This window comes from Pygoscelis adeliae, unplaced genomic scaffold, assembly GCF_000699105.1.
Source record: "Pygoscelis adeliae isolate BGI_AS28 unplaced genomic scaffold, ASM69910v1 Scaffold167, whole genome shotgun sequence".
Classification (NCBI taxonomy): Eukaryota; Metazoa; Chordata; class Aves; order Sphenisciformes; family Spheniscidae; genus Pygoscelis; species Pygoscelis adeliae.
In genome coordinates this window covers 4,729,495-4,750,814 of record NW_008825428.1, presented here as the reverse complement: position 1 = coordinate 4,750,814, position 21,320 = coordinate 4,729,495, and the positions used below count along the sequence as shown (strand labels likewise).

Sequence of the window (21,320 nt, the reverse complement as noted above, 5' to 3'; positions counted from 1 at the left end):
CTTTCTCCTGTTGGGAGGGTTAGGTTCTGTAACAATCTCTGTATGCTTGTCTTGGAAAAGTAACAACTTCAGGTTCTTCCCATCTGTACATAAGAATATTCAAATAAACCAGGGCCACTGGATTTCTTGCTAAACTGAATTTCTTATTCCTTAGGATCTTTAAATGACGAATGCTAAGAAAGTAGAAATATAAAATGCAACCCAACACCACAACTACCTTCAAATGGCAGAGCTCACCGCTTTTTATATTTTACACAACACCAGCAATCAAAATAATAACTTAGCAACAAACAGAATTAGAGCTGAAATGTATTTTGGAGTCGGCCTGGAAAATATGCAAAGGGTGAAAATAAGAAACTTCCCGTTCATCTAACACATGAAAGTTTTTTCAGAGCTTTGAAATCACCATTTCTAACCAATAAACCCCTCTGACTTTCACAACACAATTGTTTCTGTAAAACTCTACCTGGGAGAAGTATAATAAAAAAATTTTCTTTCAAAGATTTTTCCCTATCCTGCTAGGGGAAAAAAAAAATCACCAGTAACGAATTCCCTGAACAACTGGCACACTTTGAAGTTGCTATTGCTTTTATTTCACAGACCACCACCTGTCACTGTAAACATATCAGCTAATTGCACCAAGAGAGCATTGTACCAGCAGGTGTATTTACCTAGGCTGATTCCAACTGTCAGGGGAAAAAAAGAAGAGAATGAAATCACAGCAAATATTGTTCAATGCACAAACATCTACAAATGTTTGCTGCCTCATGCAGCAGCTCAAACAATAATAACAAAGCTAGCCATAAAATCCTGAGATTCTGCCACGTCTGCTCCACGGACACTTCAGTAATGTTCTTTTGCTGTAAATTTAATGGAACTTATGTGGAGGAACGAACAGACCCCCCAGTGAGACCATCTGTAGTTCAGCGCTTAACCTATAACGTACTACTTGTATATTACAGCTAAAGTAAATTTAACTGTATCACTGATGTTTCCTTACACACACAGACTACAGATAATAGAACCGAAATCCTACACATATTCTGTTTCAAAACAAGGATGAACACAGCTGTTAATGAGTTACAACAGTCATGCAATAACTAAACCCAAACAACAAATGCTAAAAGAAGAATTTCTAAGTTAAAAAGCAGTCAGCGCCACTGTTGTTTTTACCCTGTGAAAAGATAATAGATTCACTCCAGTTTATATAGTAGTATTTGTAGATTCCATCTGAAAGACCAACCTTGAATTCTCTGAAAATCTGAATTATTCCTGACTGAGGCAGTTACAGATGAAACAACGCATTTCAGTGGTAACCTACAAACAGTGAAATGACAGGGAAGTTTTCTTCAATAAGTGCATACAAAACATTGTCAGGGTTCATATAGATTGCTTTATTAAAGAACAATTCAGTGGCATGCAAAAACATGGCATAGTTGGCATTAATTATTAGTCAGACCATTGAGCTAAGATTCTTTTTCTGTCTACATTGGATGAAGCAATAATTTGGTAAGAAGTTTTAGAAATAGAAAAAAGCGGGCTAGCTAGAAGCTAATGAACTTAGAACACAGTTGGACTTAAAAAAACCCCACAACTTTACAGACAGGATGCATTCAACTGTACCGCTAACTTGCAAATACTCATATTCTCTAGGTTTTTTCTGTCTTTTGTAGTAAAAGTTCAAGAGTAAAAACTTAAAAATACAAAATTACTTGAAAACAGAAACAGTAACTTTTTTTTTTTTGCAACCACAGCAGAAACTGTCATAGAGTGTTTGCTTACTTTTGGCAAGGGTTTGTACTTGTAAAAAGCTTTCTTAAAAATACTCATGTGTCTGCTAAGCATCAGAGAACAGCACTACTACTAACAACCTTTAAAGAAATATTTTTAATACAAAATATTAAGCAAATTATTTTTTAAATTCAGAATTCTGTCCATAACATCAGAACAGCACATGTATAAATATTATACTTTAATATACCGTCAAATTAACAACATATTAAAATAGATTACACAAACTAACCCTTTCATTTATGATAACTAATTCAGCATGACAAAGCAACCTACATTATTAAACCACACGTACATATGTCTCATGGAGACAAGTTCATGTATAGATGAGTTGACTATGCAGTAAGTTAGTGACTTCAGGTACACTGTTATAGAGTACTCGTGATCTTTCAGCATGGGCACTCAGAGCCTTCTAGAGGCATACACTAGCCAGCACAGAGTGGCACAAGCCCACTAGAAAGCAAGTCACAGATGTTCCCAACCTCTCTCAAAAATGTATTCTGGTGGATTCATCTGCAGCAGTTTGAGACATTACCACCCAGCTGCCAGTACCGAACCTTCTATGTTCACAATCCACAGTGCTATCTCCAAAGTAATAATCATTGGGATTCGATTAATCTATTTGCACTTCACTGCCTGAGTTATCTGAAGATACAGCAGCCATGGCAGAAGGGTTGTAGGTAGGACACGTAGAAAAGTTACCTTAAACCACTGCAGATATATTCAGTAAGAGCTTCTTTGACTAAAGCTTGTGCTACAAGATGCTCTAAAGATCCAGTGACAGAAGTGAATCACCAAATAAATTACTTTGTTGATGGAGTTCAACAGCAGGCCATTAAAGATGGCTATTCTAGTTTGAATGTTTTTTTCCAACTTTCAAAGATACCAACTCAGAACGTAAGGCAACAATCATTCTAAAGCACAGTACACAAGCATCTAAACAATCTTACTTATAAATGATACATTAAGGTGCGCTTTTATTACCCAATGATTTTATTCAAATAGACAAAGAGTAATTAAAGCGTTTATGACAAGACATGCTCATTTTACTTGCTCCCCCCTTTTAACTTCTCCTAGCTCAAGTTTAGCAAAGATTCAATCAAATGATCAGGAAGCCACCAAGTTAAGAAAACAATCAAACAGATCTTCAAATACCTATGGAACAATCCTCAAGATGCTGAAGTTCTATTACAAATGAATCCTGGTATCGCTAGACACAGAAAGAGAAAGTGACAAACCCAGCTTCATCAGCTGTAGGTAACTGTCATGCTCTACGTATGCAACTGCTCCTACAGGGGCAGATGGGCTACAGGAAAGGGCAAGCACACAGCATATTAGTGACAAGGAAGTCACTGTGATTAAGATTCGTAACTTCCACTACAAAAAAAGGTGGCAGGAAGATTTCCACCTGTCTTTACAGCCAGTTAGAGTCAACACAATACTCCCTGAAGGCTTGTACTACCAGGGATGTTTGGATGTCCTCTCTATTCAAATGTATTCTCAGCTGTTGTGAAACAAGTTAGAAAGGTAAACAAGGAGATGCTCCTTATATCTTAATTAAAGCTTTGAAATCTGCTCCACTACTTTTCAACCCCCTTTCCTTGCTTGTCAGCATTTGCATGCAATTTTCTTCTCAAGAGAAAAGAAAACCTGGACTAAATCTTAGAAAGACAATTAAATATTCTCAAAATAAGTCTCATGTATAGAGGCAGAGCCCTTCCTGCTCCCTGCCCTTTATTCCAGATTTCTGCCAAATATGTTTTTAAATGGCAAAGCGAAGGTCCAGTTCAATGTTTACTATTCATCACTTTTGGCTACTTAGTTCTTATGAAAACAGACAAACTGTAAGAGCCATTAGACACTTGGTCTCTTTGCACATGTATGACCACCTGCCCACTTTATGAGCTCCCCTTGAAAGTTTTTTTTTCCAGTGACCAAAGCTCTACTTTCCCCAAAAAGCAGGTGAAACTTGGCATTACTTGGAAGTAAATATACAACGGATAACTTTTTGTGGTATTTAGAACCACAGTTTGATTGTCAGGTTTGCAAAAGTTTAAAAATTGAGTTGGGATGTAAGGTAATGCCTACCAAATTCATGACTTAAGAGACCTCAGTGGTGAAGCACATCAATTTCAGCCATTTCACTTAGATGTAGATTTTTAAACATTTTAGATGAATTGCCTATGCTAACTGTTTAAGTGTCAGCACTAACTATAATTTTGCAACTATGTTCACTTCCCTCAGACTACATACTCAGCTTTTTAAACCTCGGCTCTAGATTATAGTACCAGTCTACACTCATTTAGAAATAAGTTACCAAGAAAATTACATTAGGAAACTACAGATTAAGCTTAGTTGCACTACACAAAGCCATAATAAAGTAGAAGATATTAAAAACAGTGAAGTAGTAGCTGCACCATCAACATACCTTTGTACTTGTTCACGATTATGCAACAGTGAAAATAAACAACCATTTTAAAAAGTTACACCTGGGGAACCTTAGCACTTTCCTCCTCTAATTTTATATGTTACTAGGACAAAAGAAATTAAATGCAATCTACTACTTGCTCAGTTGGCTGACTTAGCAATGGGCTAGAAACCATGAAGTGAAACTGAGTGAATCCTGGAATTTTATTACATGCAGCACCTAGGAAAGAAAAAAAAAAGTATAATTTGCCACATTTAGGATTAGTGTCTTTGTCATTGTACTTTATCATCTAAAACCTCAGTTATTAATTCTACTACAATGGTTTAATTATTCTTTTACAATCTGTTTAACCCAAGACTTCTTGAAAGTATTTAATTTTTAAGTAAAACTACAGTGCTACTGACTGCTGTAGTGCAATTAATGCCCTTATAATACAACTCAAAACAGTAATGTAAGTTAGGAAAATATCTCTCTCTCTCTTTCAATCCTGATTAACTTAGTGAGTTCCTCCAACACTAACCTCTTAAACACAGAACTATGGGAAATAAGAGATCAAAGAACAGCAATAAGCAATCTAACTAAATAAGACATCTTGATTAGCAAATTATATTTCCTACTGATCTAAGAGTTCACTAATGAGATGCCTGGCACAATGACTGATCTTGGATTGCTTTGAAGCTATGCTTAACATTCATATTCTCCCTGCCTTATGCCATATCTAGGGGAGGCATAAGCATTCTTTTTCAAAACATTCAAATTAATCATACACAGTTCAGGAAAACACATGAAGGTTGTAAATATTTTTTATTTTTACGAAGACTTGCATAAATTTTGTGAAAGTCTAAGACATCAAAACGCAGAGGAAAAATTAAAATATCTCAAGTCCACACTAGGACAGAGTTGCCCTGCTAACCAGCATTTGATATTATGAATGGCCAGTACTGCTGCAGTGTTCAAAGAATAATTAAAGACTTCTGCTTTAAAATCCACCTTCAGTTTTGTACTTCTGTGACCTAGTTAGGGTCAACAAGTTTTGTTTGTTAAGCAAAATACATACCATAACTTCCAGTTGTATTGGCACATATAACAGCACCAAAGAACTTTGGAGCATACTTCTGGATTCTGGAAATAACTTTCTGACAGGCTACTGCTGGGTCTGTTCCCATCCTCATATACTCCACAGCTTGATAACTAAAAAAAACCAACCCCACACCCAGACAATTAGCCATACTCAGGTTATATATTCTAAAATACCATTGAGACACCTTGATTTCTTTGAACAATGGAAACACATGATAAATAATCTTCGGCCAAACTTTATATTGGCAATTATTTCTCAAGTTCTACATGAAAAGTAATTAGAAACAGGTTTAAAATGGACTGCAAGATGTCACCTGTGCCATCTTATCATTCTAAGGCAGGTCCAAGCCTGGGATAACTCTCTGATCATTTGCAGTAGAAGAGCCTAAGCAACAGATCAGTTAAAGAACTGCAAAGAAGCAGTTAAAGAGTTAGTGTGTTTTATTTTTCATTGCGTGATTAAGTTTGACGTTAAAAGTTATTAGTAGTTTTCAAAAAGGCCAATGTCAAGATAATTTTTTGAAGAAAATTGACCTCCGATATTACATTACTGATAAATTATTGATTTCAGTAAGCATTAAAAAAATCTTTCAGAAAAAAGTTTCTGAAAACCTCAAAATTGACACATTTTCTTTATTTCATGAAAATGAAGGTACAATGTTTTGATCAAGACTTTGAGCCACTTTCAAATTTTTTGCAAGCCAATTTAAAAAAATTCTTACTCTAAAAGAAGGAGTAATCAAAATGAACTTCCTTTGTATCTACAGTATCATCAGACAAATGACTATATGGGCATTGCTTGAGATGAATCAGTTGCATTTCCAAAATGTCCTCAGAGGCAAAAAAATTACTTTTGTTGTCATTTTCTTTCAGAACCTGAAGATTAAAAGATAATGCATAATATAACTTACAAGCGAACAACACTTGATTTTGTTTTGATGAAAGGTGCATATACCAAGGCCAACTCTTGCTACACTATGACTCATCTACGATAGCATTAACTATAGATGTTATCAAAGTACCGCAGAGGAGAACTTTCTTTGCATTTTGAGACTCCCTATTACCTTTGATTTATTCTAACAATCAAATCTAAAGATAACTATCTGAATATAAAGCTGTATTTCACAGGGGTCTCTTCACTAATCAAAAACTCAGTAAGATGTTACTATCTCAAAGAAAGCAGACAAAAATATTAGCGATTTTGGCCTTTATTTGACACTTTTCCTTCACTTCTGGCAGGTCAATTCTATTCTTTGTTTTCATGTGGGAATATCTAAATAACATGGAATTAGGAAAGATCTGTATCTGCAAGGAACCTGTGATTAACCATCTAGTCTGAGTTGTTTTCTAAAACTCGTTGGTGCCAACATACAATGTTTTAAGCATTACAGCCAAATCCTTCAGGCTGCTAAACTGTAATGTAAGCTTTTATTGATTAACCTCATAGTGGAGCTCAACTCACTATTACTGTTGGTATCTGATACTTCAGGATAATTCATGAAGTTGTCAGTTGCCTTTTATTTCAAGACTGGCTTGGAACAGCTTGAAACTCATTGAGGACATTTGTAAATATGCAACAGCTAGTAGGCATTCATAACTGCCAGAGTTTCAGAAAAAACACCTGAGCAATATGAAGGCTACTGCTATATATTCTTTCAAGCATCAGTGCCCATTATGCTCAGCACGGAATTCCATAACTCATTCCTGCAGAGACCGACCCACAAGAATGACTGTCAAGACTCAGTGATGAAAACAGGCATATTTTATGCAGGTTATGTAACCACGACAACAGCACTAAAACACCTCTTCCAGTTTCAAATTAGATGCAATTACATAGGATCATTACAGTGAGACCTCCCCGCCCTCCTGAATAATCCGAGACTCACCCCTCATCCTTTCTACAATTTATAACACTTATTTCCCGCACAACAAAACACTTTGAAGGAGAAAACTAATCAGTTCTGTTAAAAAGCATGCAGGTTGGGAATATACTCATTACCTGCCACCTGTTTGCTCACAGCTTGGCAGTATTAAGGGATCCCTCATCAAGATATTTAAGAAGTCACTTCTTTTAAGACAGATCATAAGGATGACTTGATTCTGCTACTGTTCTTTCCCCTTCCATTCCTTCCGTTACTCCCACTTCAGCAGCCAGTAAGTCAGACTGTCTTTTTAATCAATTACTTCATTTGCCTAGTTCACATTTTGCTAGAGAAAGCTAGCAAAGTCTGCCCTAAGGACAAACCTGGGTAAGAAGCGCATCATGATGTCACCATCCCCAGTAGCTGCAGCTCCTCCGGCTGTACTATCTGCATAGGATCCCGCTCCAGCTATCGGAGAATCTCCTACACGGCTGTAGTGAACAATGGAAAAAACCCAAAAACCAGAAACTATAGAAAACCGTAATTGACTAATTCCAGCGGGACTGCATTAATGTAATAGCTCTTGGCGTAATATTGGCAAGTTCTTATGACTTGGGCACACTTTTAACTTTGTCAACCTTACTGCCTCCAGTTGGGTCAGCATTAAACCCACAGCAGAACAGGTAAAGAGGTCACTCCACTGCAGTCAGAAGTCTTGTCTTAAAACTACTGATAAAAGTGATCTGTCATAACCTGACTGACCTGAGGCTTAATCCACCTCCAATGTACATCTGTTTGTTATTATACTGACTATAGTTAGGGCAGTAAGATTTAGCCAGTGGGCAACAGTAAGTAGCTGGGGACATTAATATGTTCAATAACTTGTTGCTAAATCCAGAAGTTGTCTGACTTGGTTGACAGACAAGATTTCTAACTGGGTAGAAAAAAATCTCAAAGACAAAATACAGGCCTGGGGCTCTGATTCTATGTACGTTTCTTTGGAGACTGTGCACCTCTCTCAAATGCTTATTTGTCTCCGGTGCCTTGCCTTACAAATTGCCTCACAACTGTACCAGTTGTTTGTGTCTCTGTATGGTGAATTAAGCAAGCTGAAAAACAAGCATTCCCTCAAACAAACACAAATCATCTTGTAACTGAATCAGTTTCTCAATATTAGGATTTATGGCAGCGCCCAGAAATAAGCATGGCCACTTTGTGATCATCACAGTCTAAAACATATAACCTTTAGATAAGCTTAACATAGGAAATGAGGTGGGAAAAAAAGCTTTTTTGTAGAACCACAGATACTAACCCTGGAATTTTGTGGACTGCACCATTAGTGGATGTTCCAGAAGCAACGGTTCCGCTCCCACCGATTACAACCATACCTAAAATTTTCAACAGGGATGAAACATATTCAGAAACACTCCCAACAAATTTATTAAATAGGCACCATAGTTATCAGACAGAACGACAATACCTAGACTATTCAAATTACTGATACCCTGACATACAGAAAAGTCATACTCTTAAAGAAAACAAGTTCTTTTTAAAACACATTTGGAAACTTTTTGGATGTATTACAAGAGCTCAGAAAGGAATCTAAAACAGTGAGTGCCACACTGTTCAGAGCTGTACGTTACTGCTGCACAAGCAGCCACTGTCTCCTGATACACATCTATGTTAACCAGTAGAGAACAAGTACCTGATGTCACCACATCCTGCACCAGTACCATCAGAACAAAGTTTGGAAATTATAAATGGTGCTTGAGGGAGATTAAAAGAGTCAGAAGGATGAGCTTAAATTCGGCAGGTGAAATACTGCCCACCAAAGTAACGAGAATTACATGACAGGAAATCAAATGTGTGGATGAGCCTACCCCTTGCTAATTTTGTGCTGATAAGGAAGCCACTGCCTCATATTAGAGAAGCTTAGAATGCCACTTGGAACAGGATTTGGGATCAGCTGCTTCTCCGCAAAGCAAGACTGCACCTCTTTAAGAGAGGACAGAAATTGCTGCTGGCATCAAACTCCAGTACAAAGTGAGAGCCAAGAAGCAGAATTCAAAGAGCTGAATTCTGGTTCTCTGACCTCACTGAGCAGTACCTCCTTCTCGTGAAAAAGTTTCCTGACCAGTAGAAGCTAAAAGCATAGGGGCACTGACTCTATGGCCACCATTAGCCTCTGCAAAAAGACTGGAAGGGCATCAGTTCCTACCAACTTCCTAAATGCTTTCTGAATGAAGACTCTTCTCAAAATGTGTTAGTCAAGGAGACATTTCATATATAAAACAACGGGGTGGGAGAACTTGAAGTACAAATATAAGAGCCATCATTTACTACAAAACAGCTTAGGACTACTTAACGATACATCAATTCCTGAATTCATTTAGCAGATTCCCCTCTCATCCTGACACTCCACAATTTCTGAGTTTTCTAGCACATACTGAAGACTGTATATCCCAGTAAAGAAAGCTACCTATCAACTTAAGAATTTGGTAGGTTGCCTGACTTCTGTAGAACATTGATTGGTTATTAGTAGGGTGGACCAGAAGCAAAGAAGATTCACACTTGAAGCAACCTGTTAATTCTTGGTATTGCAAATACTGTCAGGCAAAAAGTTGTGAATCGCTAAACTGAGAAAAATCCAGACTAAACCAAAAAGTGCAAGTTTCAAGACTACAAAGTATAAAGCTTTGAAGGACATGAACCTGTAACTGTTCCAGTCCTTCATCTGATCTGCTCATTAATCAGCTTATAGGCTTAGCAATTAACAGTCCTCAATCAGTAAACTCTTAGAAGTTTTTGGGACTACTACTGCTAACCTGTTTAAAGCATAGTAGTTTCTGTAGAAATTTTTTGATTTAGTCAAAAGCCAGAATAGAACAAAAATGAAAGCAAGCTTTATTTTATAAGTTTAAGGACTGTTCGACAAAAGCAATGCTTTTGGTTGGCAACAGGACTAACTGTTTACTCATTTCCTCCACCACCACAAAGCCTTTTAAGTTGGTCTGACAGCTACGGGGGAGACTTGACCTAAGTTAACCATAATCAAGGTAAAAGTAATTATTTTTAATCTTGATCAGTTTTCTAAACATCCATAGCTGCCCAAGCAATTACACCAAGGTATCTGAGGGAAAAGCAATAGGGAATGAACAAATAGCTAAGGGCACAAAATGAAGCAAGTGGCTGTGCAGCCAGTGCACTGGAAAAAAAAACAAAACCCAAAACCAAATCCTACTTTCAGGCACTCCATCCTAACACATAAGTAACAGAATCTTGAAGCCACTATAAATAGGAAATAATGCCTATATGAAATACTTTTCTTTAAACTCAGTATAAATTTAATCTGTAGGGGAATGAGAAAAAAAAAATTCGCAGAGTTACCAAAAGTCGTTACCAATAGTATCATGATTATGAACACTTCTTTGTGAGATGGTCTGTTCTTCTTTGTAAGTTACTTTTTCAGGCCGTTTGTATGGTCCACAGGATTTTGAAGAGTCTGGTACCACATTCTGTAATTATTTGTGATTTGCATGAATAATATATTATGCTTCATTACAGATAAATTTAAAAATACTACAATCAATACCTATAATCTACTACACAGGTATCAGATGCCCAATACTTAATTATACAGCTGTTCTGAAATCCCGCAAGTTGTTTCGCTTAAAGAATAAAGACTGACTTCTGGTATTATATGGTAAAAAGTTTTTCCTACTAGAAAGTTATGTTGTTCAAATTAAAGATTCTCCTTTGCTCAATTGATTGGTTAAAAAAAAAGAAAAGCTCATTCTTCAGCAAAATGAAGAAAATTTTCAAGCTGAAAAACCAACCAAATGAACTGAGTTTGTTTTACTAATGTCAAGTCAAGATATTATTGTCAAGTCAGTATCACAGTCAAGGTATTTTCCCAACTGAAAAACAGAATATGTATTGAATTAAAATGGTTCAGCAATGCAGCATTTCATATCCAAGAAACAATGAAAACAGTGTATAAACATGTAGAAATCTGCAACACCAATCCCAAAACAGAAAAAAACAACCCAAACAAATGAACCTCACCACAACAGGCAAGTTTAACAGACAGCTGCACTAATCTGATGTGTTCACAGGTCTGCATAAAGCCTAACTATTTAAGGACCCTAACTGCTACTGTAAGATTTTCTTTCAGAAATTTATACATGCATCAGAAAATACACACACTGCTTTGTTTAGTTTGAGAAGTCCTGTCCAAATTTAGAGCTAAAAAAGAATAATTCCCACACCAAAACGCTACTGCAGCAAGGTCAAAACCAGCAGGATCTAAGAAATAAGAGCTAGACACATACTCTTCCCGGGTCTACCAAATGCTTGGTAATTCCAAGTTTGTTCTGTTTAAGCAAAACTTTTTTTTCTTCACATGTAAAGCACAACTTCAATATAAGCCGAAAGGAAGAGGCAATGCTGCATTACTGACTTTCTAAACGCCCCCTTCACCACCACCACTGCACTGTACCTTCCAGTAGTTTGGCTGACAGCTTTGATTAAGCCACTTTGAATACACCGAAAGAGATTTTTGGGTAGTTAAATCTTCATATGGAAACCCCATTCTTACAGCAAACAGGGAGGCTTGAAAAGCAACAACAAAACAAAAACCATTAATTTATTCATATTTTTATGTATTTTATGATAATGCATTCATGTCATGTTATCTAGAAATCAAGAAATTCTACATTCTCTATGGAGATGAGGACTATGTCTACAGGGAGCAGTATCAGCCATTATAGTGATGTACAACTGCACTAACAAACTCTCCCTTCACTGGCAATATCAAATTTCCTCAATTCACTATAACTATGTTAACACATGTAAGTTTTACCATTGAAAGAAAACAAATTCAACTCTGTTCATCAACTGGACACAAATAACCTGGAGCAAGAGTGGTCTGGGCTGTGTGTGTCACAAAAATATTTAAATAAATGATACAAAAAATAGTATAATTTCCTTAAAAAGCTGGTAACATAGCAGCACATTTGCCACTAAAACACTATTTGCAGAAATCAATCCACCAGCTTACATCATATTATTCTTCTTCCTTGCAGCTTTAAAAATGACTGCTTCCTTGTTCTGAAAATTAATATAGTATGTGCCAAGGGAGCAAATGAAATACCAACACAAGCAATGAAAGAATGCTGCACTTCTAAGAATGGCTTTTATAGTTAGAGAAAGGGAAAAGAAAAAAGACCAACTGTTCTTTCATCTTTTAGTTGTAGATACCTTTGATATTACCTACTAACAGATACTGTTGCTAGATTCAGATGCTTGAACGATTTATATTACCAATCCTTGATAATAATGTCACTGTAATACACAGCTTCTTTAGTCCAAGAATTAAGAAAAGCCTTCAATTATTTCTGGACAGCTTTTCAGTGTTTTTCTTAAAAACTGACACAATTAAAGTCTCTTTGCACTCAGAGCAAAAGAAAACTGACAGCTTCAATTAAACAGATTTATTTTCCCATTTCTAGAACAAACAGGCAGGGTTTTTTGTCTGGTTGTTTTTTTTTTTTTAAAGGTAAAATTGTGCTGGTGCATGCTTGTCAGTCATTCTTTCATGACTTTTGAAGCCTTGTTTCTATTGCAGGAAGCAGAGTTGGTCATTTTTACTCTCTGGACTTTTTATTTGGATTATTGGTCTAAGTATTGCTAGGACAAAAAGGGAAAAGGTCAGGCACACTGTGATTATGAAACTTTCCTATCTATTGGGGACAAAGATGACAATTTCTTGGCAGATGATAATAAAAATTATTCTTTTTTTCCTCCTTGTAATCATTTTGCACTAAATGTCCCTCACCAGACTCAGTTCTACATTGGTATACATGGCCTTTATTGCCAGTTTTCTATGACCTTTCCTAAAGAAATTCGGCCGTGAATGGAGAAAGCAGCTCTTTTAACACTACAAGAACTGATCAGTGTGGTTATCTGTATCTGTTCAACAAAGCTACACCAACCCATTTTTATGTACACCATTGTCATTATAAACCTCAGCTGTAAAAACATTACAGGTTTCGTTACATTCTGGCTTACATCTACAACAGCAAGAGTAAAAGATGACATCAGGTTTGACTTGCATGAGTGTTTTTATTCAAGATAGATTTTATCACCACCACACTGTCATCCTCTTCACCGAGTATGGCTCAAGCTTTCATCATAGCTTGCAATTAGCTAAAAACTGTTCACATGTAACTCACAGGATCAGTTTCCTCATGCAATATGATACAACTATTTCTTCACTTTCCTAATTCACTAATATGAATTATTCTTAAAGCCTCTTTTTGCATTTTTTGGGGGGGGCAAAACAATGCAATTTATTAAAATTTTCATTTACTGGGTGAAAATGATGCAACAATATGACTTCCAGACTTTAATGGTTATCAAATTTGAATGATTTTGTTCACTGGATAATTATTTCAGTGTTCACAGCCTCTGACTCAACTTTTCATTTCCAGAACTAGAACCTGCTGACTCACACTATCAGACATTTTTATTTTTTTTATTTACTAGATTTGTTTGTTCCCCCCCCCAAAATACTGAAAAGTAAGTAACTTCAAAAAGAGATAAAAGCACAGGTATAGACATTCTTGAAAGTTAAAAGACTAGCAATCCTTTTAGTTTTATCAATAATCAGAGGCACGGCTATTTTAAACAACACGTGCTGCAGGGACAGCACAGCAGGGCATAAGCAATCCAGGAGGCTTCTGGAAAGCATCGATGACAACTTCCTGACACAAGTGACAGAAGTGCCAATGAGCAGAGCTGCTCTGCTGGACCTCATACTCACAAACAAGGAAGGGCTTGCTGGGGATGTGAAGGTCGAAGGCAGCCTTTGTTGCACCGACCATGATATGGTGGGATTCAGGATCCTGAGAGGAAGAAGCAGGGCAAAAAGCAAGATCACAAGCCTGGACTTCAGGAGAACAGAATTTGGCCTCTGCAGGGATCTGCTTGAAAGAGTCCCATTGGACATGGCCCCGGAGGGAAGAGGGGGTCAAGAAAGCTGGTTGATACTCAAGGATTACCTCCTCCAAGATCAACAGCAGTCTATCCCAACATGCAGGAAGCCAGGCAGAAATGTCAGGAGGCTTGCATGGATGAACAAGGAGTTCCTGGTAAACTCAAAGATAAAGTAGGAGTATACAGAAGGTGGAAGCAGGGACAGGTAATCTGGGAGGAATATAGAGACACTGAGCATGCAGATATGAGGTTGGCAAAGCCAAAGCCCACCTGAAGTTGAATCTGGCAAGGGATGTCAAAGGCAATGAGAAGGGCTTCTCTAAGGACCTAAATAGCAAAAGGAAGACTAGGGAAAACACGGGCACGCTGTGGACTGGGGCAGGAGCCCTGGTGACACAGGGCATGGAAAAGGCTGATGTACTGAGTGCGCTATTCACCTCAGTCTTTACTAGTAAGACCGGCCTTCAGAAATCCAAGGCCCTGGAGATCAGGGGGAAAGTCTGGAGCAAGGAAGACTTACCCTTGGTTGAAAAGGATCAGGTTAGGGAATACTTTAGCAACCTGGACATACACAAATCCACGGGCTGTGATGGGATGTAACCATGAGTGCTGAGAGACCTAGCTGATGTCATTGCAAGACCACTCTCATTTATCTTCAAACTATCATGGTGACCGGGACAGGTGCCCGAAGACTGAAGAAAAGCAGCTGCCACTCCTGTCTTCAAACAGGGCAAGAAGCAGGACACAGGGAACTACAGGCCAGTCATCCTCACCTTGATCACTGAGAAGGTGATGGAACAACTAATCCTGGAAACCATTTCTGAGCACATGAAGGACAAGGTAATTGGGAGTAGTCAGCATGGCTTCACAAAAGGAAGTCATGCTTGATCAGCCTGCTAACCATCTATTACAAAACAACAGGCTTGGCAGATGAGGGGAGAGCAGTGGATATTGTCTACCTTGACTTCCATAAGGCTTTTGACATTGTCTCCCATAAGATCCTCATAGAGAAGTTGATGAATTATTGGCTGGATGAGCAGTGACATGGACTGAAAACTGGCTGAAGGGCTTACCTCAGAGGGTGGTGATCAGTGGTATGAAGTCTTGCTGGAGCCAGTAACTACCGGTGTACCACTGGGGTCAAAATGGGGTCCAATTCTGTTCAATATCTTCATTAATGATCTGGATGATGGGGCAGAGTGTTATGTACCCTCAGCAAATTTTGCAGATGATACAAAACTGGGAGGAGTGGCTGAAGCACCAGGGGATTATGCTGGCATCCAGAGTGATCTCCACAGGCTGGAGAAATGGACTGACAGGAACCACATGCAGTTCAACAAAGAGAAGTGCGAAGTCATGCACCTGGGGAGAAACAACCCCATGCACCAGTACATGCTGGGTGGTAAAGCAGCATGGCAGAAGACCTGGTTCTGAGGGGCAGTATATGCTGGGGGCCACCCAGCTGGAAAGCAGCTTGGCTGAAAAGGCCTCGGAGGTCCTGGTGAACACCAAGCTGAACATGAGCCAGCAATGTGCCCCTGCTGCAAAAAAGGCCAATGGCATCCTGGGCTGCATCAGGAGGAATGTTGCCTTTCCCTCTACTCAGCACTGGTGAGGCCAGACCTGGAGTACTGTGTCCAGTTCCGGGCTCCCCTGTACAACAGAGACATGGACATACTGGAGAGAGTCCAGCAAAGGGCCACAAAGGTGATGAAGGGACTTGAGCATCTCTCCTATGAGGAAAGGCTGAGAGAGCTGGGACTGTTCAGCCTGGAGAAGAAAAGGCTCGGGGGGGATCTCATCAATGTATAAAAATATCTGAAAGGAGGGTGTAAAGAAGATCAAGCGAGGCCCTTTTTGGTTGTGCCTAGTGACAGGACAAGAGGCAATGGGCACAAACTGAAACACAGAAGGTTCCCTCTGAACACCGGGAAATGCTATGAGGGTGACTGAGTTGCCCAGAGGTTGTGGAGTCTCCTTCCTTGGAGATATTCAAAAGCCATCTGGACATGGTCCTGGGTAACCAGCTCTAGGTGGCCCTACTTGAGCAGGTGGGTTGAACCAGAAGACCTCAAGTTCTTCCTAACCTCAACCATTCTGTAATTCTGTAATACATCCTCTTCCTTAAGTTCTCTATGTACCAAAGGTTTTAAAATACCTAAACTTCAATTTTTTGAGTCAAAGTAAGAACAACTGTGAAGACTATTCAGGTGCCATGGCACTCTGACAGATTCCATCAGTGTTTTTAACACTGAAAACAAAAATTTCATGTTACTTTCATTAAAAATTTACTGCCAGGAACAACGTACTGCTCACACATTTAAAAATGATCAACTAAACAAAATTAATGCATGCCACAGATTGCCTCCTCCTCTCTAGTGTCAACCACTCACAGAAATGAAATTTTAGGAGACAGGCAGACTTTGCTGGATTGTATCACTAAATATATTCAAATAAAAGTGCAGTTTAGTTTTTGGGGAAGAAAATAAGGAATAACCTCAGCAATTTTGCATCTTGAATAAAAAAGCCTGCAGAGATTATATACATTTATATGAAAAGGTTTTACTATTCTAGCTAGCTTTTCTGTGAAGATGTAAATGTTTTTATTTAGAAAATAAACTGTAGTTTCTCACACGTTGTTTTGAATGTTCAAATGCATTCTTCTGAAGCTGTAGCTCTATTTTCTCTTTATCAGTCTTCACCTAGTAAAGACAACTATAGTTTCCTTTATCCAAGTTCGTATTTCCACAGAAAATACATTCCTTCACAAGAAATATTATTCTTTCTCAATTTCTCCACTGCTTTGATTCATTCACTAATGTTTATCACCATCTCCAATTTTTACTCAGATGTATCTTCAGCTTTCCTATCTTTCTTTTGCTACTACTGCTAGACAGTTTCTTCTGAGGAAGTTCTCACTGACAGCAAGGACTCAGCATAACAGCTTGTCCACATGACTCCATTATGCAAAGAGCTATCTTCTTGGGCTAGAAAATATATTTTTAAATCAGCACTTTAATTTTTCCGTTTCTTCATCTTCCTTATCTTTTCTACTCATTCTACCAATCAGAAGTTAAAAATATTTTGATAACTACCAATGATGGGGAAAGGAGTATTATAAGCATTTCTTCCTCCTCTATTTAACACCTGACCAATTTCTTTTTCAGCATCACCTGTGAAATATCTCTTACCAAAGCCACTTGTAACCTAATCATGGCCAACTGCTTGAATTAAATACAATCTGCAAATCTCTCTCTCTCTTTTCAGACCTTCTATCAAACACTGTCCTCAACTTCCTCTATTGCCATATTTTACTCCATCAAAAAAACCCTGCTGTTGCACTTATTTCTCTATCATTCTGTACACATTAATTTCTTCAAGAATCTTTTACTTTTTCTTATCAATTTCAAAGCACTTGACTCACCCTTAATGCTCAGATGTCTATTTCCACATTTATCTCCGCATTTCTTTCTGAGCAGGCACATACATTTTAAAAGTCCTTAACTGTGAGCCAAGTAACCTTCCACTCACTATTCATATACCTCCCTGGAACGTACATCTTTTTTGAAAACAGTATTATTCTAACAGCAGCAGCTCATATTTTAAAAGCTCAACTATTCCTCCAGTTTGCTATCACTCTTTTGTTGTGCCTAGGAGTACAGCCCCAATGTAATATTTTTACATTCAAGTTCTCACTAGTATTTTTTAAACTATGAAATACAGTAACCGTGCTCAATGTATACTAAAACAGTAAAATGTAACTGTAGTGTCTATTAATTATCATTCCTTAGAAAAAGTTTTAAGGAAACGGTTTTAAGTGAAATGTTTCCGTCTAACAGCTTCTATAGTGTCTTGTATCAAATCATCTTTGATACCTTTGATATCAGTGATATTAGCAAAGCCTTGGGATTACAAATTAATATTTGCAGTTAAATTGGTGGAAAGACCATAAAACTGTATTTTTCTTTTCATGTCTTTTCATGTTCCATTTTCTTTTAGTCCTTTTCATGGACTAAAACCTAATTCATACACATGTAGTAAGAGAGTAAACACTTCTGAATTATTTGATGAGATTCATTTGATTGTCAGGGAATCCTTCCACCTATATTACCAAGATTAATATACGGCAATTTTAACAGAAGTGTTTTAGGAAGAGGGTATGACTTGGAAACAGTTAAAGGAATAATTACCTGACTCTCCCACTAACAACGTATGCTTAGTGTATTCAATGACCTTTCGCGCTACACCAATTGCATTTTTTACATGTCTGAGATCCGCAACTGCACCAACTTCCATAGTGTTGCTGGAAACAAGAAATATTTAAAACTTATTAAAAATACAAGAATAATTGTACATTTTTATTAGACAAATAAAAAGAAAACAAAGTCTGTTCTCATCTAAATTAGAAAACTTGCTCCTTTAACATATTGCTTTAATTGTTTTATGCCATAGACAGATGGCATCACACTAGTAGGGAAAAGCTTCATACATACATTGTTTCCTTTCACAGGCATGGGGATGTTGCTCAAGTAACAGCAACTCCATTCATGGTAATATTTTCAGTAGAGTAACCATTTTGTTACATAAACTCATAACATGAACCACACGCTTGCCATTACTTTTTAATCAGGACAGCTTTAAATGGTAAATAAAGTATAGAAGACAATCGCTCCAGAAGTGAAATATTCATGGAATGAACATAAAGGGAAAACTTACAATACTACAAACCATCTGCTTTGCAACTGCTATATCTAGAGCTGGATTACTGCACTACATGTAAAGACTCAATAACAAACATGCTTAGCTGCTTCTTCTTCCACCAATTAGGTAAGTATTTCCCCTAGTTCCACAAGTTAACATATAACTTGTCCCACAGCCAGCCCTAAACCAACAACTTACATTAAAGTGTGCTAAAAATTACAGGGATCGTTCTTTTCTCCATGTAGTTTTCTTACCCATCCATAATCATTGCGTCCAGTGTCGTTTCTCCACTTTCATCTGGGCTTCCTCCATATCCCACACTCCCATCACACTGGTCAATCTCACACTGACCACAGCCTCTCTCAACCGCATCCAGCTCAGAACCTCCCAACTGTAATACTCTCCAAGCTGTAATCAACACAAATAATTAAATGTCACCAGTGAAAACAGTCTCCACTACTGCTTTAAAGAATGTTTTAAAGATGGACATGATGAAGATGCACTATATAAGTGGATAAAAAAAGTAAACTATAACTTATAGGTGAAATAAAGTCAAAATATATATTCAAAAGAATGTAAAGCATTACTTTTCTAAATACTGTTTTTCTTGTGTATCTGATTCATGTTTCTGACTGAGAAATGAAGCTTTTTTCTGACTGGGAAGGCATTATCTATTAACAATCATTACAACTTCTACATATTAAATAACCTCCTCTGCCCAGAGCCAACCATTACTTTATCACTGTTTATTTAAAGCCTTTTGGGGGAAGGGAGAGGGGGCAAGTAAAACTTTTATCTAAAAAGAAAAAAAAAAACGTAACAAGCAGCCCTCAAAAGCTTCATATAAGAATACTAAGTGTCCAGCTGCAGAACAAAAAGATCTAAACCATACAGTGATCTAAAAGATCTAAACCTATATCAGTAACTACATAAGAACAAAAAGAAAGTGGAAACGATATACAAAAGATATTACAGTCTCCACGTTCTCCTGTTCAACCCTTAGTCTTTTATTCTTTAGGATCTACCTCCTGGTGCAGTTTTGTAAGACACTACAGACGTGCCAAATGACATGACCTGAATAAACTGGGCCTGAAGGCTTTGCACATATGACATTTCACAAGGTTGGACCTCAGGCAAGATTTTCCAAGATGCCTGAACTTGCTGCCATTGACAGCTGCAATCCTGCTTCTTCCTCCTTGTGCTGGCTCTGGTGCTCCATCATCTGCCAGACCCAGCGCAGGGGAGGCAGCAGAAGCATACAGCCCAGATCTTTTTGGCAGAAGTAAACTATTACACTGTCTCAACCATCTCAAGAAGCCTCATCTTCACAAATGCTACACGCAACAGCATGAAACCGCTTGCACCAAGGAAAAAGTAAGACTTAATACCTAGTGTCCAACTCCACATGTATTTGTCTTTATAATAAACTTCAGTGTGAGGAGTACTGTTACAATTCCTATTACCTTTACTACTGTGAGTAGCCTCAACACAAGCTTTCAAAAAGCTGCAAAGCAAGGGCCTTGCAGTTTTCACGACTGTATTTCACTTCTGACCTATACAAGGCTTTATAGGTAACGCATTTCACTAGCAAGGCTTCCCTAATAAGCCGTTATTTACAACCCAACTATGCTAAAATAGCCTACGAGTCTTTTAAAAATCAGTATCCACAACTAACTTACGTTGCCGTAGGAAAACCTGCTTTGACTGTCAACAGCACATCACAAAACAACACAGAGCTCCAAAAATATAATATTCAGATCTACCTAAATCTTTGGGGACAAGAATGAACCTCAGAAGAGCACCATTAAAAACAAGTCACCATTGCAAACAGCCACAAGAGTGTAAAGCACGTAATTGGCAAAAGAATGTTTTTAATCTAGCTTTTCCACAGCTCATACACCCCCCCTCCCCTTTTTTTTTTAAACGCATTTTTCCCAACCTTGGAAGTTAAACCATTTGCTTGCAGGTTCTCAGGCAACACCAGAGCTCAGCGACAGAGCACCGTCAGTGCAAACGCAAGCGGCAGGGGCTCGGCCCCTTCCCACACGATGGTAACCCGGCACCCCGACGCCCGGCCCGGGGCCGAGCTCCCCCGAGACCCGGCGCAGGCCCTTTCCAAGGACGCAGAGAGGCACTTCACGCACTGTCCCCCCTGCCGGTACCGGGGCTCGCTCCGGCCCGGGGGCGGGCAAGAGGGGAGCCCGGGCCCGCTGCAGCCAGAGGCCTCTCACGGAAGCAGGGTCACAGCCCGCTTCTTGCCACACATAAGCGCGGTCACACCTAAGAGACTTATTTTGTTTTCAAGCCAACACCGACACCCGGAGCCCCCCGCCGGCCCCTCAGCAGGAGGGCGCAGCAGGAGGAGGAGCACCGAGCGAGGGAGCGACCGGCACTGTCCTGCCCCACCCAGCCCGGTCCCCCGCCGGGGCACCTGTCTCTGCGGCCTTCCTAAACGCCCAGGT

The 21,320-nt window shown here is 38.5% G+C and overlaps 1 protein-coding gene across 1 annotated transcript; it reads right to left on the bottom strand.

Moving 5' to 3' along the window:
• Window positions 1–1,379: 1,379 nt before the first annotated feature.
• On the bottom strand, window positions 1,380–21,317 carry AGA (aspartylglucosaminidase; the record flags this gene model as incomplete). Its single annotated transcript, XM_009330727.1, has 9 exons — window positions 1,380–4,438; window positions 5,277–5,410; window positions 7,545–7,652; window positions 8,474–8,549; window positions 10,562–10,676; window positions 11,660–11,772; window positions 18,348–18,460; window positions 19,113–19,266; window positions 21,290–21,317. Coding segments are annotated over 9 exons (942 nt in total), but the record flags the coding sequence as incomplete, so codon positions are not given.
• Between the last annotated feature and the right edge of the window lie 3 nt (window positions 21,318–21,320).